Source organism: Papaver somniferum, chromosome 1 (genome assembly GCF_003573695.1).
Source record: "Papaver somniferum cultivar HN1 chromosome 1, ASM357369v1, whole genome shotgun sequence".
NCBI classification, from domain to species: Eukaryota; Viridiplantae; Streptophyta; class Magnoliopsida; order Ranunculales; family Papaveraceae; genus Papaver; species Papaver somniferum.
This window is the reverse complement of record NC_039358.1, coordinates 39,760,573-39,785,208: the sequence shown is the minus strand read 5'-3', so window position 1 is coordinate 39,785,208 and position 24,636 is coordinate 39,760,573. Positions and strand designations below refer to the sequence as shown.

The 24,636-nt window shown below is 36.8% G+C and overlaps 1 protein-coding gene, 1 long non-coding RNA gene and 1 pseudogene across 19 annotated transcripts; 2 read left to right on the top strand and 1 right to left on the bottom strand.

Moving 5' to 3' along the window:
- Positions 1-2,503: 2,503 nt before the first annotated feature.
- Positions 2,504-10,127, bottom strand: LOC113283833. Of its 18 annotated transcripts, XR_003327737.1 has the most exons (10): positions 9,796-10,127; positions 8,374-8,587; positions 7,552-7,594; positions 6,915-7,394; positions 6,401-6,449; positions 5,141-6,251; positions 4,995-5,000; positions 3,488-4,159; positions 3,284-3,412; positions 2,504-2,902 (listed from the first exon to the last, which is right to left on the bottom strand). It is a non-coding gene; the product is annotated as an uncharacterized LOC113283833 (long non-coding RNA). The 18 variants fall into 18 exon arrangements; XR_003327725.1 differs by having other exon boundaries at positions 3,488-6,019; positions 6,134-6,330; XR_003327761.1 differs by having other exon boundaries at positions 3,488-6,025; positions 6,236-6,330.
- Positions 10,128-14,778: 4,651 nt separating this feature from the next.
- LOC113327989 lies at positions 14,779-15,846 on the top strand (annotated as a pseudogene).
- Positions 15,847-19,285: 3,439 nt separating this feature from the next.
- LOC113290193 (F-box/kelch-repeat protein At1g57790-like) lies at positions 19,286-23,997 on the top strand. The gene is made up of 2 exons (XM_026539793.1): positions 19,286-19,556; positions 23,300-23,997. Exons 1-2 carry the CDS (start codon positions 19,286-19,288, stop codon positions 23,995-23,997), a joined length of 969 nt encoding a protein of 322 aa, XP_026395578.1.
- Positions 23,998-24,636: the final 639 nt, after the last annotated feature.

Here is a 24,636-nt window from a genome sequence, read left to right as displayed (position 1 = left end):
ATCATGAAAAATTGAACACCTTTCCCAACCCAACAATTCAGAAAATCATCAACATACACCTACCCAAAACAATACTCCAGATAAAATTATCTGGCCGCACTCAAAATCGGGAAGCTACACCACATCTTCAGGATACAAATGTCTAACCCATGGTCAACCAACCCACACACCTCTACCACCTACCAAATTCTTATGGAACTTACCATGTCCACCAAAAATTCGGCTTTTATTGTGGAAAACCATTAATGAAGGATTGTCGACTTTCTCTCTCTTACATCGAATCCATTTGACCAACTCAGACATATGCTCTAGATGCAATACGGATACGGAAGTAGCAGACCACCTTTTGATTCATTGTCCAACAGCGGCTTCTTCCTAGAACATCTTATTCAACCAACTTCAAATTGCACCAAACACCAACCCCAACCCCAACCCAAACTTCTTAAATTCTCAAACAACCATATCCCAAATCCTCCAGCATCCAACATCAACATCTATAATCTCCTCAGTCTGTTTCCTATTTTGGACCCCATGGCTATCCAAAAATGATCTAATTTACCAACAAAAACAAACAACTTCAGAAGAAATCGTAGCCTGGGCACAAAAACTACAACAAGAATTTTTTTGGGCACTACACGCTTCACCACCAATCATACCAGGAGATACACCAACATTCAACAACATGATAACAAACAAAAGAACATCAACAATATTGGTAGGTTGGTCCACTCCGAATATCAACTGGATTAATATTAAAACAGATGGAGAAGCCATAGGACATCCGGGATTTCCAGAAGCTCGATTCATTTGTAGAGACTCTGATGCACGAACATTAATAACCATGACTCAACCACTAGGAATTACGATAGCACTAACTGCAGAAACATGAGCCTTATTATTGGCTTCAAGAACAACATCGGAGAGACAATGGACTAGAATCCTATTTGAAACAGACTCGGAAAACCTCCTGAGGTTCATCACATCAACTACGTCGCCACCTTGGCACATAGCAGGAATGATCGAAGAAATAAAAATGAGACTTAGGAAAATCCCGCAGGTCGCTATACAACACAACTACAGGAAGGAAATCAAGCAGCGGACGGATTGGCAAACCATGCAGCGGATAGAAGCCAGGCAGGAAATTTTTCAACCAAAATTTGGGACCAGGCAATCCCATCCTTTATCAGTCACATTTTATTTCAAGACTCTGTGGGTACCACATACCCACGACAAGTTGTAAACTAAATTTATTATAATAAATTGTATGCTTCAAAAAAAATCACATTAGTGTATAATTCATGTTTGATAAGTACTGACGGTCAAAGGAAAATGAGTCAAATATGATTTATTTCTCTTATACCGGTGGGTTATACTTAACCGGCTTGACAAAAGGTTACAATCTAAGATTAGTCACATTAATCGCTATTGAGTGTACTGAAGAAACATGTGTTATACTGGAAAGAAATTGGGTGTGATAGATCTTTTACAAAACAAATTTAGACTCCACCAACTCTGTGTAATTTGTCATGGCATATAATATATTACACAAAAACATTACTTATCACATCACCACAAAACCAAACGAAATAGAATTATATTGTACTCCGATTGCAATGGACTTTTTTTTGTTTCCAGGAGAGTAAGAAGAGAAGAAACTCAAATGTAATCAACCACATAAATAAGCAAAAAAGGGTCTTTAATCCAAGCACACTAAAACTGTCTACGTAAACAAATAAAAAATCATCTGACAATTCTAATACTGAATAAAATTTTAATAATCGATAAAATATATCCAGCAATAAGTTGCAATTTTTACTGGGGATTGTCTTCTATGAAATATAGAAGTCCAGGTCTGGTGGGATTCGGAAAACACGATCTCACGCTTCAGTAGTGATATGACATGTATTACATTCTAGTGCAATGCAGTAATCAAGAGTGTTGTACCTCTGAGAAGTCTTTATATGGTGCCCATGTTCTGAGGAAAGCACCGGTCATTCCCACCCTGACTTTAGAATTTTGATTACTGCATCCACTAATTTAAAAGTTCCGACGTTGCATCTCAAACATCAATAATTACCTCAGGTGTTTTCTGTTTCACTATATCCTTGCTCAAGTATATCCATTCCTCGGGGTTTGGGACGGTAGTCATGACTGATCGCGCTGTTTCTTTGCTAATGTTCCTAGATATATACTTCACCTCACGGCCATTATAGAGAATTTCTACATCTAACTCCTGCACACACAAAGGTTTAACTGGGAAAATACACCATACGTGGTTTAACTTTCAATGATGGATACATGCTGCCGATAAATTTTACAAACAAAGATGCAAAAACTATATGAAAGTCTACTACTTGCGGATAACCACCTCTAAGTTTCGCTTATATATATTCGTTTCCTTCAATAATATTATTGTGCTTTTGGATTCGTACATCCAAGCTGGGTTATATATTATTCATGGTCATGGAAAAAAATACAAACATTGGAAACTACATGCCTAAAATTGTGCATAACTTTCAGAGGATTTAGATTACTGGAGATATAATAAATAGTAACATGCTATGATCCATTAACACAAATCATCAAGCATATTCTACAATTGTAGAAAACCCTATAAAGAAAAACAAAATTGAGAAGAACCAAAAAGATACAATTATCAGATTAGGAATTTGGTATGACAAAACCTGTTTGTAAAAATTTGAAACAGAAGGCTTGCTGCTGAGGTTTGTGGCTAAGATCAACTGACATTCGAACTTCCCAATGAAAACTGAGAGTAATGAAGCTATTTAAAGAGGTTGTCACATGCCTCTACCAATCTCCCGTACTGAGAACTGATGTTATGTTTAACCTAGAATTCTTTGTCGTGCCATTGACATGCCCTGTTTTTCCACTGCCTTTATGCCTGCAAACATTTCACTTCACGATCATTAATTGAAAAGAAGAGAACGGATCAGACCCTAAAAGCACTGTTTGTACTCGCTTAGTTAAGAAGATCTAGTACAAATTTTTATCCTTGGAAACTGTTGTACTTCTTTCCTACAATTAAGTTGATGAAGTTATAGATAATAAAATTTTCCAGGCATTACATGCTCCAGAGCTATGTATCCACTGCAAATCCAGCAAACATACAAATAAAAAGTAAAATCATGGTTTTCCAAAGTGTTGCTTGATTTTGGGGTAGCAGAAAAGATATTTATTGAATTACTCTATAGCCTATACACATACTACAATAGTTAATTTTGGTTTTTTACTTTCTTCAGTTTAAGACAACAAAGAGCCTAACCTTAGATAGGAACCCTCGAGAAGACAAAGGAAGAAGGCCTAACTTTTAGAGTATGTGCTTTTGGGGAGTTCGACAGCTGATGTCGGTATGTTGATATAAATCTTCATCATCGAAGCTGTGATAATCCCTCTGCAATTAGAGATACTATCATTAATTATATTTAGTTATGTGTTTGTAAAGCTTTGAATCAAACAAACTACATACCTTGATAGTTTCGCAGATGGTATTGTGTGCTTTGATATATGAGGGATTTTTAGACAAAAACACCATCCAAAATGTTTAAAACGTCTATACTTTAAGTTTTTTCCACACCATCTTGGTCATACAAGAGAAGTCTGTCCTCATTGAGCTTTGTATCTTCTGCAAATCTCCATGCTTGATGTCGTAAAAACTGCTGGGAACCTCCGCAGTCTTGTAGAAAAGAAGAATCTCAGTGGCTCGCCACTTATGTTGGTGCAGTAAGTTTTATTTGAAGCAACCCAACAACAAACAACAATTTAAGGAGTACTAAACATATGAGTAATGTTCAAATTGCAAGCTCAAGTAAAAAATAATAACCGCAAAATTAAACAATCACCACATCAACGACTACTTCTACACATGAATAAAATCTTGTAATCGATTCAAAGATCAAACCTTGGAGTAGAAGGAGAAACATAAGTATACTTAGGCTTCCACCAACTATTTTTTCATGAGTTTTAGCCTTGTAACTAAACTATTTCTTGGTCATCAGGGATAGAAAAGGTTGGCCAATAGCTAACATAACAATACTGAAACAAATGAATATTGTACCTTCCCTTTGTTGTGGTACTACCATCAATTGAAACATGCGTCACTCATCAGGTTATCACAATCATTGGAGCTGTCAGAGAAACTCTGCAACGACATGACATCCAAAATAATTTGCACATATGAAATTTAAGTATGAACGCAGATGTCCATGCTAACCATATTGAACTTACAAATGATGATGATCAATTTGATGACATTTTAGAATCATACAGATGTCCATCCAAACTTATACATTCAAACACCGTGTCAAAGCCACACAAAACTTAGCAGTATAAGAGACGACCCAAATTTTCTTGAAACACAGCTTATATTAGCAACACGACAACCTACACAATCCAGGACAAGTACGTACTCCCTCCGTCCCTGTTTAGATGAAGGGATAGGTGTTTTCACACAGATTAAGAAAAAAGAAAGAGATTAAAATTTTTCCAAATCTACCCTCATTAATAATTCCAAAAGTATTAAAGTCTTTAATTTTTAATTCCTGCATTCTAGAGTAAATTTGGAATCTAGTGAATTGTTTAAGAATTTTATTTTGGGAAATTAGACTAACACAATATTTTATATTCGTATATGATTCCAAGGTAGGGATAAATCAGAAAGATTCATGGTGAAAATTATGAACACCTTCATGTAATTTGAGATTTGAAAAAAACCCTTCCCTTCATCTAAAAGGGGGCGCAGGGAGTAATTGATTACTATTTTTAACTGATATTGGGTTAGTATTTATACATCTAATATCACCGCTTCCCAAATCAGGGCAGATTAGATATACATACACTAACCCCATCTGTTTAATGATAGTTCCTTCCTCTACGGTCTGTGTAGAGCATTAGCGATGTGAGATTGTATCCCATCTTATTCTGAACCCATTGCCATCTAAGACTTTCGAAAAGCTAAAGCTTGAATTCAACCATACCTGCGACTATTGCCAAGTGGTGTTATATTAATATATTTGTTGCTATAATAGTTAACTTGCTTTTGGTTATGTATAGTGTTATGTTACTCGCAGCAAATCCACCAAAAAAGTTTAAAACCAAATATAAGAAAACCAAAGTGGTTTACCCGACGATTAATTCGAAATTAGAGCGGCTACCATTCATTGTACTTCGCGCTCCACTGATCTGCCAATAGCTTTACACTTTCAGAGACAAAGGAGCAGAGGAAAGAGCATCTCTTCAGCTAGGGATTTCATTTCGCACGAAAATCCAGAGCGTTATTCGGATCATATACATATAACTGTGAATAAATTAAGTCCTGTTAAATAGTAAAATTTTGGTTTTCATCCGCATCCAACTAAGACCAACACATCAACCATCTTGCCAAGAGGAATTAATTTTAAGTGTCAAAGAGTGATAGATGGGATTAGCAGGATATAATGTGAACCACATTTAGCATGTGCTTGTCAGCCGGAGAACACTTCAATAATGCAAATGGGATTGAAGGCCTTGACATTCTATGAAACAATGGTAATCCTAAATTCCAATTTAGACCGATTTAAAGGAGTGATGTATGAGATATGAACACAGCTTGCCAAGAGGTAAGAACCCAAAAAAATATAACTATGAAAACAGATGAAAAATTTAGAGTTATATCTATTCGGAAGTTCCGCCAAAAGAAATACAACAACCGGATACGTGGATATGTGGAGACCTTAAGATGAAAAGATGAGTGACATTATGGATGATGTGCATGATGTATATTTTTCAGGTACATTATAGGCTTCGTTTTCACGTGTACAAACCAATATTCAGCAATCAATTGATTGAATAATGTGACGATTTTCATACATACGCTATCAGATTTCTCCATAAGCTCTCGAACTCTCTTTCGGATGATCTATTCGGAAGTTCCACCAAAAGAAATAAAACAACCGGTCCATTGTGATCTTCTACCTCAAGGTTTAAGAGATACCCATATAGGGAACCTGTCATATCATTCGAACTATATCTTCCAAGGTAAAATAGAAAAAGCATGGATCAAAATTTCGGTTTAAATAATTCCATCGACAGAGAAATCCAAGCAGAGACCATCAAAAGTAATAACCTAGACTAATACCTGAATTAGATATTGTAATTAATATTGTTGTGTCTTCTCCAGACTGCCCCTACAATACAATAGGTTCTTTGAAGTGAAGTCATAGTTAAGATATCAGCTTACTTAGAGTTTTGTCCTTCTGCAAATTCATCAGCGGACTCATTAGGTACTGCTTTTGTCTAATAATAACCAACCGCCACAAAGCAAACATGAAAGTCCTGAAACGAAATTTCAGCATTTTCATTTAATAAGCATATAATACGCACAGGTTTGTAACATAGTTCATACCTTAAAAAGGAATTTGTTTCTTAGCATTGACGTCAACCACCGGTCAGTCCTTGTTGAATCCAAGACGAACAATTATCAGTTAACTCCATGTTTTATATGATTGGAATAGGGATTTGGCTACCAATTACTATATCATGTAGTTTAGAGCAGCGGATAGAATTGAGACATGATTGAAGTATCTTTTAACTTCAAATAAGTAAAGAAATATAAAAAAGAAGAAGAAGAAGAAGAAAAGGGAGAATTCGTAGCGATCCCAATGATTACTTTCATTTGTGTTTGAAGACTCGTTGGTCTGAATAGATACTTCAATTTGTGAGATCTCTGTTTCTATGGTAACAAACCTCTCTAGAACTTGGACTAACAAATCTCACAAATGTGTTTCAAAATACTAACCTACATCTACAGGTAAAAACCCTAATAGGATCCAGAATGATGTAATGTACCCTTGAAAAGACAATGAAACAACAAAACAGACAATCCAACCAAAGAAAAAGTGTGCAAGGGGGAAAAGTACCTCTTGTTGAGGGATATTCTTCATTGTCCGTGTCGAAGTATGCTCTGTTTCCTTTGCTCTTCAACATGGCTCAAACCTGCACAAAGCTGGGGCAGAACTGGCTAGAGTCTCTGTCGAGCACTTGATGGGCGTGTTTCTAAAAGTGCAGAGGTGTGCATTATGTTATATCTAAGCTAAGAACATTCATCTCCTTCAGAAACCCATTTTTCCTAGACTCGTCGGAACTCCAAAACATCTCTTCAAATTCCCTCTGTTCATCTCTCAAATCAACGGCTAGAGTCTCTGTCGAGCACTTGATGGGCGTGTTTCTAAAAGTGCAGAGGTGTGCATTATGTTATATCTAAGCTAAGCACATTCATCTCCTTCACAAACCCATGTTTCCTAGACTCGTCGGAACTCCAAAACATCTCTTCAAATTCCCTCCGTTCATCTCTCAAATCAACGGCAACAACTCACATCTTCGATGGCAGTAAACTCCCTCTTCATTGATTTTTCGACAAAACAATTTTTCATAAATAAGAAACACCAAATAAAAAATCGAAACAAAAATACATAATGACAAACAAACTCGTTAACACAATCGAATTCCTAATTTACCCATTCAACGCCAAAAAGACAGGGTGTTAGAGAGATGTACCTTGTTTAACAGTTTGTCTATTCACTCAGAATCTCATGAATAACTGCAGAAATATGGAGGCGATCATTCAATAAATTAGGATTTTAATTAACTCAATTGTCAGTTTATTCCAGAAATCAAAACAACCCTGCATTATCATCCCCTAAAACAAACACATTGCAAAAGAAGAAGAAAGATGAGGCGGTCTGGATGGTGGTGCCTCTTACAGTTTAGAAAAGAGAATGGATTAAAGTGAGAAGCAAAAATCTAGGGTTTTGCGTGAGCGAAAGAAAGTCATATCGGAAAAAAGAAAGAAAAAGGATCGGCGGAGAAAAACGACTTTTATATGATTTTCCATATATCCAATCGACGGACACAGTCCACCCCGGGGATCACCCCAATATATTTTTGTTCACTCATACCCCACACCGTAACAAAATCAAAATTTCCTGGCAGTCATTTGAGAAAACTCCATCCGGTTGATTCCGACCACAGGATGACATTCTCCAGTGAATCTTTTTCACATTCCTTTGATGTTTTCTTAATCCTACTATACTAACTGAACGTTTCTTCTACAACTCTCTCTCCTCTTGTGAATTGTTAAACAATTCAGAGCACTGTTCTATTCCTACAACGTCCATACAATTCACATTACCAAACTAAAGGATGATCCTTTAAGAAATGAACAAGAACTTTAAAGAGAGAGAACACCGCTCTCAATCTGGCTTTTGGTTTCGTTTGAAAATTCCCAATTTCTATTTTCCCTCTTGTGAACACCACCCTATATTGTGATTCACTATTTTACAGACAAAACAAATACATTACGGATAAGAAAGTACTTACCACTTATGATCCTTCTGAAAGTGAAGCCTGATCTTGCAGACTCTGTCACTGGATGCAGCATCAAGTGAACCATTTTCATCGCTGACTTCAGCGAGAAACCTATCAAGTTTCGCGTATAAGAACATCAGCCAGAACCTATATGGATCTGAGGCAAACCGAACTCTGTACTAACCACCTTCTACTCCAAAGAACTGAGAAGACATGGGAATGAATCCTGCATTCAGAACCAACCATTGATTAACAGTCAAATATATTTAATTTAACTGACGCAAGGATTTTGAAATTAAAAGTAAACTACATCAAATACAGTTGTGTACATTAACAATTTAAGAATTCATATGACATAAATATTAAGCTTAGCAAAAAAAATAAAAATATTAAGAAGCAAATTAGACCCATAATTATCTTTGCGAAACTCTAAACATATTGTAAAAATTCCATATACATCCTATTTCTTTGAAATGTCAATTGTTGTGGTTGTATCTGTCATTTGTTCTTGTAAACTACATGTTGTATAAATTTTGTATATATTAGAAATGAGTGCTTCTTGCATACTTCAGAATATATGGATATGATTAGATAATTTCTAAACATTGAGCATTAGTTCTCCGAAAGAAAAAGAAGAATTTGTATACCACGTAGCCAGAGATGTGGACAAAGCTTCATCTCTTCCAAGCTGACAATTCATAAGGTGTTTCTAAAAAATTAAAAGTTTAATATGGTGTTTTTTGGTTAACAACACCTCGTAAGTCATGATAAACATATTACAACCAAAAAACTTAAGCCTTAAATACGGGCACAAAAGAGTATTTTGCATCTTACAGAAGAAAAAACAAAGAAGAAGAGCTAGCTCCAGATATGCTGCTATACACAGTTGCGGACGGAACGATTTTTCGACAATCCTGAACTGAATCCTATAGTCTTCAATTCCACATATTTACAGATGTTAAAACTTGTGTAGTAAACATTCATGACCCATAGATGTAATCAACAAACGTTGCTAAATGTTATGTGTAAGGAACTAATAAAAACACTGTAAACCTAGTAAGCTAACTTCTGTTCTGCATATTGAATGCCATTGTCCCCAGGTTGTTAACCAATCTATCAGAATTCGTATTACCCGAAAAATTGAAAAAACTCATTCACAAAATTGCAGAAACAAATTGAATTAAGAATAATCAATAATTCGAAGCAAAAAACACGAATCCGAACCCTAGATATCATATAAGAAATTGATAAATTAGTATTTCTTAGCACGATAACACAACAACCTTTGTCCTTTGAACTACTTCAATTGTATAAATTAAACACTAAATACTGAAAAACCCTCTAATCTACCCCCAAATATCAAATCGTAGGTTTCAATTTCAGAAATCATTACAAAAATTTCTGAAATCAGTACAAAAAATCAATTACTATTACCAAAATCTCAGCAAATCCTTTCAAGTTCATCTGAAATCAACAAAAAGAAGTCGAAGATGCTGCAAGGACTGGTTCAAGTATTAGAAGATGATGATGTGGCTAGCTGATTCACTGTTGTTGCTCGAGAAGGAGAAGTAGATGAAGGAATGATTCTGGTGGTGAAACACCTGATACTGCCGGATAAGAGGATACGAAGAACCAAAGAAGAATTGAATGTGGAAGATGAAACCTCTCTCTGCTGGTTTGGAAAAATCGAGAGAAAATTGTTTAGGGATATCGATCCAAACGTCACCCACTGCATATTCCGTTCACACACATCCCCATGTGACACAACCGAAGTTTTCATGGCCGTCCAAGTCAAACGAAATCAGGACGATCCCGTCCGCAAGATGACCCCCTCCGGTAGATCCTAACCATCTAATGACTATTTGATCTCGGAGTCAAACACCACCTTTTTTTATTACAGTGATATCAAGAAAACATCTATATATATATAAAAAAATAATAATTAAAAGACCGCTTCGCTTATATGAGTCGAGCACAAAATTAAGGGTACATTATTTATATGTTCCTATTTTTGACACCCAATAAATATATCCTTATACAACAATAAATATGTTCTTACTTTTTAATAACCTTATCCATTTAAAATTAGATTACCTTAATACCCTCATCCATATAATATTTTTCTTTATTTCAAAATAGAACAAATTTTTCCACTACCACTTCACCACCACCACTAGAACCACCACCACCAACATTCAACTACCATTCCACCACCACCGTTCAACAACCACCACCTACCAACCGCTACCACCACTAATATTCCACCACACTCCTTCACCACCACCGTTACACCACCAACAGTCCTCCACCACCACTAGTCCGTCGCCGCCACCACCACTAGTTCGCCACCGTCATCGCCGCCGCCGCCACCACTAGTTTAGATATTTTTGTATCAACAACAGTAGTTGATCCAAATAAAAATAGAACCAACAGTAGAAGTTGATCTAGTTTAGGGGATCAACAATGATAGTTGATCAAAAACAAGGATCAACAATGGAAGTTGATCCAATTTAATGGATCAACAATGGTAGTTGATCCACTAAATTGGATCAACAATGAAAGTTGATCCATGTAAATGTAGTGAACTTGGCGTGAGTCGAACACGCATCATCTTACATGGAGTCAGTCATGCTACCATTGCACCACAAGTTCAACATTGGAAGAAATTTACATGATTTAAACTACAAAGCATGATTTAAGCTACAAGCATGATCATACTTATCCAAGGAAATATTGTCAACAATAGGAGTTGAAAGGATCAACAACAGTAGTTGATCCCATAAAAAATTGGGTCAACAACAGGAGTTGATCCCATAGATGGATCAACAATCATAATTGATCCCATAAAAAATTGGGTCAACAACAGGAGTTGATCCCATAAAATGGATCAACAACAACAATTAATCCCATAGAAACATAAACACCATTCAAAGCAACATTTATCACTTCCCTAACATCCACCACCACTGCCGCAAATCTTAAACAACCACAACCACAACTATACCTTCTACCACCATCAAAAACATCCAACACAAATACAATTATAATACAGTCATTACCACCAACCTAAAAAAAGGCGTCAACAACAGTAGTTGATCCAATAAAAATTGGATCAACAATAGGAGTTGATCCAATAAACGGGATCAACAACAGTAGTTGATCCAATAAAAACTGAACTAAGTAGTTTAATGAAATGACAATTGCTATACCTGGAACACCACCAACATATTGAACTCGATCTCGAACACAGGTTCAAACCTCCATTAAAAATAGCACCAATAGTTCCCATCACCAAATGTGACCCACATCAAACAGAAACTTCATCTTCTTTGCTAATCTAACTCGATCCCAATCTTAATTTCATCTTAGGAACCCTAATTTCATATTTTGTTCTTCAATCTCTCAGTTTAGATTTCACAACAACAAAACTTATTAACTTTAATAGATCTGTTGATAGCGGTTGCGGAGGCGATTGTGTTGGTTTTGGTAGAGGAACTCGAGATGATGATGATTCTTTGATAATCTAACTCGATCCCAATCTTAATTTCATCTCAGGAACCCTAATTTCACCTTTTGTTCTTCAATCTCTCAGTTTAAATTTAACAGCAGCAAAATATATTGACCTTGATAGATCTGTTGATAGCAGTGGCGGAGGTAACGGAGGTGGTGGTGCTGGTTGTGGTGGAGGCGATCGAGATGGTGGTGGTGATGTGAACGATGAAGATGGTGGTGGCGACAGAGATGAAGATGGTGAGGACGAGATGAAGATGCTAGTTCGTGTTTTGCTGAGAAGTAAAGAAGGAAGGGCGTGGAATTGATACATAAAGGATTAATATGGAAACCATGAAAATAACTTTTTTTGATAAAATTTCAATTATGCCACTAGGGACATATATAAAATCAGGGATAATTGTGGACAATAGTTAAATTTCCACCAAAATTAACTAGCCGAGTCAAATCTACCTCCAGCAAAATAATTAAGCATCCAAAATATCTTCCCTCCATCGAAGTTATTTAACCCAAAGAATTCCAATGCGCCAAAAAAGTACCCACATAAGCAGCGATAGGTACGGCAAATACAGATATTTGTAGAATACATAAGCTTTTTTGGATTTCATCCACTGCCTTAAAAAGATCTTGCCGGGTGACCGGGACATCAGTCATTGAGGAAGGGGAATCGGCGGACTTGGAGGAAAAGAAATTTTGTTCTTTTGCCAGTGATTTCTTTGAACTGCTTGAAATTAAGAAACTCCTAGTCATGCGTGCTGCAGCATTACTTAATGCCATCTTTCGTCTGATCTGCTTAGCAAAGGTTGTATAGCAGCAATATATATATATATATTACCCCGCTGGCTGGTGGGATCCTATTCCTAAAGAAGATGGGGAATCCTAAATCCACCATTTTTCAGAAATCCTATTCCTAACGGCTCTCTAATCGGGAAGTATTCACGCTTGTCACGGTTTCGACGCCCAGCAGGCGGCAGGGGCGTTATCTTTTTATTTTTGCCGATTTTAGAACTCATCACGCGGAACATCTAGCTCAGCAGGGCGAGTTTGTAACTCCAATTGGGGATATTAAGTAAGGTGGTTTGAACGCTGATCCTGGTGAGCTAACTCCGTGAACAGTCATTTTTTCCATTTTGGAACAATTTTTTCTTGGCAGCAGCATTATCAGTAAATCTCAGCACGCCTTAAAATTTAATACATCATCTTTGGAAAGTTTCTGTTTTGTAGCATTCATATGTATGTAATTAAAGATCAGTGCGATGTATAGAGTTGTATACTGCCAAAGCAACTCAGCCGGTAGTGTTCAACAGAGAGACCTTTCAAGAAATTTGATTGTCTTGCACAGAAATAACTCTACTGACAATTATTACTCAAAATTAGTGTGATGTTTCTAATAGCGAGGTGCTGCCTTGCTGGTGCCACTAAGATTCTGCGACTGAATTTTGAAAATATACAGTTTTGACATCTACTCTTTCTACATTTGTATTATCATGAAAATTCTATGATCTGGTGATGGGATTGATCTTATTATTCCTTGAAACATTAAGTCTGCTGTCAGGAAATTAATTTCATGGTCTCTATATATGATTCTTTCCGTCAGGGCGAGTTATTATGATCCGTCATCGTTGCATAGTCTGACAATAAGAAGTTGATGATTTGTTCTTGATAAGGTAATTGTAAATCAGCAGATTATAGATCATGACGAATCAAAGAATGTCCATCCTTATCTTTAACCTCATAAGCTACTTCCCAAGGGAGTCTAGCTATATGCTAGTAGATTACATTACATACTACCATGTCTTTGATTTCCGCTGTCATTTTAGGTATACTAATTGACTTGCAAAGTTCTGTAGTAGGAACGTTCCTTTTGTGAGTTAGCTAGCAATTTGAACACTAAAACTTTTTACAAATTTCAATTTTTTCGTGTGCATTTATTTTTCTTCCAAATTCTATCCAATTTGTATCTCACAAACAGCAATAGGAAATTTCTCGAGAAGATCTACCCACAAACAAGAATTTAAGCAAAGATACAAGCGTCTCATGCTCGAATTCGTTGTTCTCATCACAAGGACACGTGAAAAAAAACAAACATGTTTAACTGCACTCGCTCATACGTCCGAAACCTCTCGCATTCGCTCAGTTTGTCTGTCCAAGTTAAACAATCCCTTAATTGAACTGGGTCATGAAATAATATTCAACAGCAAGTAAATTCCCTAAAATAGAAACCCGTTCTGTTTAGAACTCCTTGACTCCTTTAAAATTTGTATCCCACCTCTTACGGAAGAAAAGAAGTCAAAGGTATTATTTTGAGCTTTAGTACTTCTATTGTTTCACGTTGAATTTGTGTCTCACAAACAGCAATAGCGACTGCTCTAGGAGATCTACCCACAAACAAAGATACAAGCGTTTCATGCTCGAATTCGTTGTTCCCGTCTTTAACAATCAGAAAGACGCGTACAAGTAAAACCGGTTTAACTGCACTCGTTCACACATCCCATGCCTCTCGCACTGGCTCAGTTTGTCATTCCAAATTAAACAATCCCTTAACTAAACTTGGTCATGAAATAACATTCAACAGATAGCGGACACCCTAAAACAGAAACCCATTCTAAATTAAAGAACTCCTTGGACTCCCTTTAAATATCTGTATCCCACTCCTTGCAGAAGAAAAGAAGCCAAAGGTATATTTAGGCTTTTAGCTGTAGTACTTCAATTATTTTTAGTTGAAGAGAGATTTCACGTACATTGCTTATCGATTGGCAAGTACAAAAATAAGTCTGACATTGTAGAAGAGATTCACACCGATCACTACTACTAGTTTATGAGAAATTTTCTTTCAGTATTCTTTCTTCAATTCTTGTCTTTGTTTATCATAGCATTTTTTTGTTAGATCTTAGAGCTAATAGAAAGATGGGTATAGAGTACCAAGAGGAGTACATAAGGAATTCAAGAGGAGTTGAGCTATTTACATGTAGGTGGTTTCCTTTTTCTTCTCCAAAGGCCCTTGTTTTTCTCTGCCATGGTTATGGCATGGAATGCAGTGCTTCCATGAAAGATTGTGGGACAAGGCTAGCATCTGCAGGATATGGGGTGATAGGTATTGATTACGAAGGACATGGACGGTCAAGAGGAGCCGGGTGCTATATTAAAAAGTTCAGCAACATTGTAAGCGATTGCAGCAACTTCTTCAAATCAGTGTGTGATCAGGGAGAATACAAGGACAAAGCTAGATTGTTGTATGGAGAATCGATGGGAGGAGCAGTTGCACTCCTCATCCACAAAAAAGACCCGACTTACTGGAACGTCGCACCCATGTGTAAGATAACAGAGAAGCTGAAACCACATCCAGCGGTGGTTAACATGTTGACAAGAATAGAAGATATTATACCTAAATGTAAAATTGTCCCCACGAAAAATGTTATTGATTCTGCCTTCAAAGACCCGATTAAACGCGAAGAGGTAAGGAACAACAAATTAATATATCAAGACAAACCGAGGCTTAAAATAGCTCTAGAGATGCTCAGGACCAGCATGAGCCTCGAAGAAATATTAAATGAGGTAACATTACCATTCTGTGTTGCACGGAGAAGCAGATATAGTAACAGATCCAGGAGTGAGTAGAGCGTTGTACGAGAGCAAGCAGGTAGTAAAGACAAGACTTCTAAGTTATACCCAGGAATGTGGCATGCTCTCACATCTGGAGAGCCTGACCACAACATTGAGACCGTCTTTTCTGACATCTTCTCTTGGCTCGACAAACGTATTGTTGACTTCACTGGTGATCATACATTCTGCAATACTACTACTACCACCACTGCTGCTGTTGGCCAAGTTCATCAGAACTCTAAGAATCCTCGGACGTATGAGCATCCCTTGGAAATTATTGAAGTAGACAAGCAACAACAAAAGACACGAACGCATGGAACATATCTTTGTGGGTGGAAAGGAAAACGAATGCATCTTCATTCAGCAATGTAGAGGTGGAGGTAGAAGGATGGGAAGCTATTGGACGGAATTGCAAGAATTTGGAACGCCTCACAGTGTATGGTTCCAAGCTTTGTGTAACGGTGATAGACGTATTTATGTGTCTAATATATCTCAATTGTATATATTTTTAGTGCTCGATTTTGTACTTATTTTGGTTATTTTATGTCTTTATAGGTATTTTGGAGAACCAGGCTTTTGCGGCGAAATTGGCTCGAAAAGCGGTTTTTCTCTCGTGGGAGAAAATTACTATACGGACTCTCACTTTGGATAAGGGGTAACCCATTTCAAGGCATATGCTAAAGGGACTCCCAGTCTGGTTAAGGGGACACCCTTCTTCACGTTGGCGGGAAACTGGTTCACGTCTGCATGAATTTCTCTGAATGATTTTGGACGTGATTTCCTCTTGGATTTTCATCGGACCAAGTTGGTTTGGGCTTGGTTTGATCGTGTAGGAGAAGTGGTGGGCTTGGTTGAGTTAAGAGAAACAGATTTTATCTCAAGTTCACGAAACAGAGACGCAAAATACTCGGGATTCTTTTATGGGTTTAGGAGATTACGTGATATCTGGGAAAGTCTATTAACGGATAGGATGATATGCTGCTATCTATGGAAAGAGTTTTCAAACACTGGAACTCTAAGTTAACGCGTAACAAAACAGAAAAAAAAGGAAAAGAAAAAGCCGTGACTTTGAGAGAGAATAAAGGGAAGATTGGGGAAGATTTGATGGCCCTGGATGGTATAAAAAGAGTTTTTCGAGTATTAGAGAAGTTTATCAAGAGTTTGGGGTCGATCCAGAGCCAGGAGGAGCGAAGAAGAAGGAAAAACAACAATGTTCACCTGTTGCTGCTGCCATTAAAAAGCTTCGAGAACACGAAGAACAGACTCTCCAGGGCAGACTTATTCTTAGCAGCATCAACAGCATCAGGGAAGTGTCGCAGTTAGCTGCAGTTATCTTTTGTCGTTCTTCTCTGGACGCCTTATGTGAGTCTCAGAAACAATGTTTTATAATTTTTAACTCTTTTAATCATACTTTGAGCATCAAATATATTTTGAGAATATGATTATTATGGTTAGCTAAACCCCAACACTGGGATGATGGAAGAAGCCATATTTCACGCATATAATAATTTATTATGACTTCTTGCACTTTTTATAAATAGTTTTATGATTTTTCTTAATTGATTGTCATTTCTTTTGATGGTTTATGCTTGGTCTTAGTACTTTTGATATGCCATGCTTTAGATTTACAGTTAATCTTCTAAAAATCTACCTTGGCAAGAATTAGAGTCCCTATTTTTATGTGAGCTATAATTGTTTTGGAAATAAATATATTAATTATATGAATGATTATGGTGGAATCCTGATTCCTAGTGTCTCTTGATCCTGTGACAAACGTTTGTATATATTTTTATGTTTTTAAATCTTTACAAGTCCGAGCAACGAACCCTTATTTACCGCAATCTTAATATTACAACAAACGGGTGTATAAATTAAGCTCTTTAGATTATTTGTTGATGAGGACATAGCAGTAGCAGCTCTACGATCTTCTGCTCTTTAAGCATAAAAAACCAGATGTGATGTGTCATCTAAACGATTTTGAGTGGTTAGTTCAAGTTTACAATTTTTGCCAAACTTACAAGTTAGCAATGCAACACACTGCGAAACTAATTACATTTCTTCTACTGTTTAATCAATTATTTTTTTCTAGTTTTCTACTGTAAATAACTTCGAGATTTTGAGTTTAAATACTTGTGTTTTTGTGACCTTTGTCATCTCCTTTGCAACTGTTGTAGCTTGATTTTGGAATCAATTTTTTTTAGCAAACCTCACTAGGAGAAAAACAGGTTCCTTTCAAATAGTTATGATGGCCAAAGACAGATTAGGGACTTGTGAATGTAATTTCTGGTATTCAAATTGATTTAACTTTAATAAGGGCACAATTGGCCGCTAACCAAGAAGGGTATGTTTATGGCTAATCCCTTTACAAAGATTTATCATAGAATGGTGGAATTCCTAACACTAATCCAAACCGGTAGGTTATATGGAAACTTGACACTATCCCTAGAATAAAAATGTTTGTTTGGAAGCGTGGTAGTAGCTTTTATAATTCCTACTAGTGCCAGAGTTGCATCTTTTCTTCCTCTACCGATCCTTTTTGCACTAATGGAGATGAATATCTATCCCATCTGTATATGCAATGTCAGCTTCATATATAATTGGTTACGAAGCAATCAACCCCCATATAGGAAACTAATACTCCTAGTCTTTTATACTTTTTTTGGTATGAGTATTATTCGGTTTTCCTTCTGGCTAATTGTTGGATCTTCGTCTAACCGACCGATAGATTCTTTACCATGGTGTTCTAGCTAGTTTGGCTTAAACAGATTCAAAGTTGTATTTATCAACAAAAATGTTAGGATGACCAGTTTTTTTCTCTTTACTTTTTAATCAACAAAACCATAGCTAAATTACATAAAAGAATGAATAAATCACAATGAATAAATCTTAAGAACCATATTTACAGTATAATGTCAATCACTTACCTCATTACTCCTCCTAGTTCACCACATGGGCTTATCCGACGTCTTCCAGAGTGTGATCAGTATAGTATGCCAGCTTCACTTCATTTATAATCCGTCAGGTGTTATATCCCCTGGTTACTCTGTAAGGCATTATAACATGATTTAACAGTGAACAAGCCATCCGGACTATGTTTATACTTCCTGGTATCTTCCGTCACAGATTTCTTCAATAAATTTGTGTCTCTCGCTCGGTACGTCTCCTCAAATCCAGGTCCCAACATGTATGTCTCCTCAAATAGTAACATTTATTGACTGAGAGACCATACACTGATACACACAATTAGTTAGGGAAAGTTACTGGTAGAGCTTCCCTCTTTAACTTTTATCGGTCGCTTCAGTATTCGTGAAAGCGTAAGTTCAATTCGTACTGAGGGAACGAACAAATTATTAGCTAGGCCGGGGCTCTGTTCGAGATTGCCAGAAAAGCACGGCATAATGCAGATTCATACGGCAAATAAGATCGCCCAACAGCCCCACTATCAAACGATTGAAATCATTCCAGCATGGACGGTCCTAATTATTTCAACAAAGGATCGCGATCCGTATGACTTTAAACTCACCAATCAGAATGCATTTACCATTATAGTAAGAAACCCCAAGTCGGGCAAGTGTTTTTTTATGGAATGCTTCGACAAAGATTTCAAATTCGAGGTTTCTTGTTTCCCCTCCTTGAAGAAACTGTACCATAAAACTACAGCCTTTGTTTTTTTCCTTGTATAAGAAAGAGATTGATTGGAGTAAATTGAAACCCGCAAAAATCAGTCTAACTCTCTCATAAAGGTACAAACCTTTACTCAGTTTCTCATTATTAGTCCCTAGATCTCAATCTATCTCTCTGCAGCTCTATTATGGGGGAAAAAGAAGCATCTTCAAGAACAACACCTTGGCTTGTTTTTCCATATGGAAAAGGTAAGAAGAAACAAGCCCTTTATAATATTTGTGAACCAAATAACACAAATTGTATAAAAATCATTCCTGAGTTGAGTAGGAAAGCCTTTTGGCAGAAACCTTGTCATAAAGGTTGGTTAGTTATTCTATGTGATGATAATGGTAAAGACGGTGATGATGATGTCGATGTTAATCAGTCTTCAAATATCCCAAACTGGAATTATGGGGATTGTTCTTTGTGGAATCGGTAACATCAGAGACAATTCAGTTACCAAATTTACTCCACTGGATTAATAAACCGGATGAATATCATCTGCTTGATTGTGTTTTGTCATCACCTCCTGGAGGAATTCATAAAAGGTGATGATAATCCTGTAGTTTTATTTCTTTTCATACAGGAAGATGAAAGGTTCGATCATGCGTTCGTATTTTGCCACCCTGGAGACAAGCGGTGGAGAAGCCAATTGTTGTCTCGAGATATCATAAATATGAATCAAGTTGTGTCCCTCCAATGTTTCCAAGGTAAGTTATATGCTACGGGTGTTGGAGAGGAACACCTAGATATACACCTCCTTAGAGCTAATCATAATAATGTTAGCCTAGCTATAATGCCAATCAAGGTAAGACTCTGTAGTTTCATTCAATTTCGAGGAGGAGCAAGGAGTGATTCTAGGTGCTGTTGGATATAAGTTAATGGGCCTGACTAGTCGGTGGAGACAAAGTTGGGATAACAACTTTGGTCGGTCATGAGTTAGGATTAGGATTAAGAGTTTTATGATAACTCTTAATTAGTTTTCTTAATCCTAAAGTTTCGTAACTTATTAGCTAAGTTATGAAACCTTAATCCTACCTATGTGTATATAAATAGCCTAGTAGAGAATCTAGAAAAAAATACGAAAAACTTGTAGAGAGAGGATTTTGGTGTTCTAGTGTTTAGGGTTTGGGGCTTTTCCCTAAACCAAGTTTCTAGACGGTTTCCATGTTTCTCCTCTGTTACTAGCGACTGTGAAGACGGTGTAGAAGAGAAGACATGAGGCTGGTTTGAAGAATGGTTAGATAATTGGTGTCTATGGTTTCTTCGATGGTGTCTCGGGTATGTCTTGTTAACTCTTTGGTCTTGTTTTGAGTTGCGGAAAGAGCATGTAATGGTCTTTGATTAATGGAAGTTTTTCTGGTGGTGTTGGCCGTGGATGTAGCCTGCAAAAGGTGAACCACGTATATCTTGTGTTGTGGTTGTGTGCTTCTTTATCTTCTGTCTCTCTCTTATTATTTCTCCCATATTTGGTTCAAATCACCAATTTCCCTTTGTGATCCTGTGATTTCGCTGCGCTAGGGTGCCAATTTTCCCAACAATTGGTATCAGAGCAAGGTTGGGCTGGTGTGATTGAACATGGAATTGAATGATAGTTTATTGTTCGGGTGGAGAAATTTGTTTTGAAGATAATGTTTCGACCGGTGTTTACACAAAGATGGATTTGTGGTGTGATTTACAAATCGGAGGTTCAACTTGGTAGAAGTTTATGTTCTTCGTTTGTATTATGATGTAGTATGGGATGCAGAATAAGGCTGAATGAGGTGGAATACATATTTACTTCTTGAAGGGTGTTAGTGACCATACACTATAAATAATGAGTTACAAAGTTTGAAGAAAGAATGAGGTCGTGAGATCTCATGTAGAAGCAAGTCCAGCAACTTCGAAGTTATGCACGAGATGTGATAGAGTTATGTTCTTAAGTCTATGTTAAAGTATTCTTGATGGCTTGCACGTAATATCAAGAATGTACCCGATCTCGGAAGCATGTACCACAATAATATGGGCATTCGCACGGTATATATTTTGAGCGAGTATGTTGGGTATGATGGTGGTAAAAGTATGTCGGATTGGTGATGGCTTTGGGAATCGCTCAAAGGATTAAGCCTGTTAATCACAGTGGATATGTCTGATGGTTTATTTCAGATATACGAAATCATGACATGTGTTGGAGTATGATATTGAAGCTAATTCTTCCTTTCTGGGTTAGAGTTCAATATGTTGTTATCTTACTAGTTAGGTGGAACTAGCGGTGATTTTTATGGATGGTTCTCTTGGTGATTAATGTTGGAGTTGTGCAAGGATTCGTTGATGGTGATTAAAGATTTTCATGGTGTTTGTGAAACATGATTAATTTCGCAAGTATTCTTCAGGTAGAAGATGGTTTGAAGACTTTTATTAATGTCATGGTATTTTGGTTGAAGAGATGGTTTCTATGAAGATGGAAGTTTGGGTGTGAGCTTCAAAAGTGAACTACGGTCGGCTTGATTCCTTGCAGAGGATACTTAGGAAGCCTATGGCGCAATCGACGTTGGAAGACGAAGGTGCTTTTTATATTGGTCGTCTCATGCATGAATGCATGATCCGAGATGGAGAATTGTTGGATATAAGTTAATGGGCCTGACTAGTCGGTGGAGACAAAGTTGGGATAACTACTTTGGTCGGTCATGAGTTAGGAATATGATTAAGAGTTTTATGATAAATCTTAATTAGTTTTTTTAATCCTAAAGTCTTGTAACTTATTATCTAAGTTATGAAACCTTAATCCCACCTATGTGTATATAAATATCCTAGTAGAGAATCTAGAAAAAAATACGAAAAACTTGTAGAGAGAGGATTTTGGTGTTCTTGTGTTTAGGGTTTGGGGCTTTTCCCTAAACCAAGTTTCTAGACGGTTTCCATGTTTCTCCTCTGTTACTAGCAGCTGTGAAGACGGTGTAGAAGAGAAGACGTGAGGTTGGTTTGAAGAATGGTTAGAGAATTGGTTTCTATGGTTTCTTCGTTGGTGTCTCGGGTATGTCTTGTTAACTCTTTGGTCTTGTTTTGAGTTGCGGAAATAGCATGTAATGGTCTTTGATTAATGGAAGTTTTTCTGTTGGTGTTGGACGTGGATGTATCCTGTAAAGGTGAGCCACATATATCTTGTGTTGTGGTTGTGTGATTCTTTATCTTCTGTCTCTCTTATTATTTCTCCCATATATGGTTCAAATCACCAATTGCTCTTTGTGATCCTGTGATTCCGCTGCGTTAAGGTGCCAATTTTCCCAACAGGTGCTTAGTACATTTTGTTGAGTGTTGCGATGAATTTTTCAAGATTGAGATGGATTATATCGAAAGGGGGTTTGAGAAGGTAGTAATCTCAATATTGGTGATGAAGTTAGATTTCTCTTTGATGCAATGGAAGATGGTGAATAGTCTCCGTAATCATGTTCTGTTTGTTGGCAGCAACACAACTTATTGCTTAATTTCTGACTTGGGACTCAAGGGGTTGTTTGTGTTACACACTTCCTGAAGATCACGGGTTGTAAAAATTTGACGTAGAAAACGCCACTGACACTGTTATCTTGCCGTGTCCAGAGATACCAACACCATGGTTGTCTTCATATTGGATCACGTTACCTAATGGTCTGGGAAGAAAGGAAGGTATGTCATGTAAATATGAAAAAGGAAAATGCTACATACTAACAAGGACGAATAAGAATGAGGATGCAAGTCAGGGTGAGAAACAAAAATGTCGGCAACTTGAACAAGGAAAGCAGCCCTGGCGTATCCTTAACGGTGACATGGTGGAGTTGATAGCAAGTTATCTTGATCCAGTGGATTACGTGCATTTTTCGTTCGATCGATAAAGCGAATCAAGAGGTAATGCCTGTAGTAAAGTCTAGGTTCATTCGTACTACCCAAACCGTTGAAACCAGATATTTATTTCCATGGTTGGTCTCTCTAGAGATAACAGGTGCGCCATCTATAATTTTGTAGATTTGATGCATAATAATGAGAACTACCTAATAAAGTTCTCGGAATTTCTACTAGGTGCCACAATCCGTTATCAAAAGGGTGGTTGGATACTTATGTCCAGAGAGATAGAGTTATTCTTTTACAATCCTTACACTAGGGAGACAATCCAACTTGCCCGATTTTACAGGGTGTCATTGCTTGTCAGACATCTCTTTCACCTCTTTACCGACTGCTCCAGACTGTATAGTTTTTGGCATTGATGGAAGGGGCTTTGGTATCACCATCTACTCGATTAGAAGAGGAGAACAAGAATGGGAAGTTGTTAGCTTTGAAGATTCTCATGTTGAAAAATATTCGCCTTTACGAAATACTCTGACTTTGTTCGACGGGGTCTTCTACTCTGTAGGTTATGATGGAACTTTAAATAAACTTAACTTATCGGATGATACATTTGAATATCTTAAGAAACCTCTGGAACTTTTTAATGACTCGTTCCCAAGTTTCTTGGTCAAGTGTGGAGAAGATCTTCTGTTAGTAAAATTATGTCCCAAAATGTTAGTTAGAATCTTTAGAATGGATTTCTCTGAAATGGAATGGGTTAAAGTTGAAAGTTTGAGAAAGCATGTGTTATTCATTAGCGACATCACTTGTTTCTCAGCAATCGCTCCAAATAGTCGGATGGAGAACAAAGTATATTTCCCTAGATTATATCTGGAAGGTGAAGGGATTTTATGCTATTCACTTGAAACAGGAAGTTATCATTCTTTTGGTGGTACCTCTCAGCATTCTGCTACTAATAACATATATGGCACTAAGGGTTGGCTTTCAAACTGCACTTGGATTCAGCCTAATTGGTCCAAGTCCACTGCTCAAGAGCTCGACTGGCTGAACTCTCTTACTTAAACCTGTAATAGTTTTATCTCCTTGCTCTACACATCTAAAGTTTATTTTCTTCTTCAATATTTATAGTATTTTTCCTTCTAGGATATTAATTTAATACCTATTCATTGTATTTTCCCTTCTAGGATTCAATTTTTAATAACTATATGGTACTATTTGTTATAGTGTTGTTTATCCAGGTTTTTTGATCTTTTTTCTCTTTTAATAGGCCCAAACAACTAGGCAAACAAATGGTATGTAATATTACATGTTCTGGAGCACTTTGAGTTTGCCCCTAGGTAGAAAAAATGAATCAGAATTGTCATATTTCATTTGTTAATTTAGATTTTACAATTATTTTATGTTATTCATGGATTTTTGCCGTTAATTTTATTAATTTTACAATAGTAATTGGAAATTTGCAACATTTGTTAAGCTTGATTTCCCATATTCATTATAGTCCCACCAATCATTTCTAAATTATTAACATACAAAAACATGGTCTCATCCTTCACAACTTCAAACTCCAGGATACAAACAGTTAATCTTGACAGGATAAGAAAACTGTGAAAACAATAATACGCTATGCGAATCGAGAGTCATCAAAAAACTCAAATTTGTCCTAAATCTACAACCCTAATCCCTAAATCAACAACCATGTTC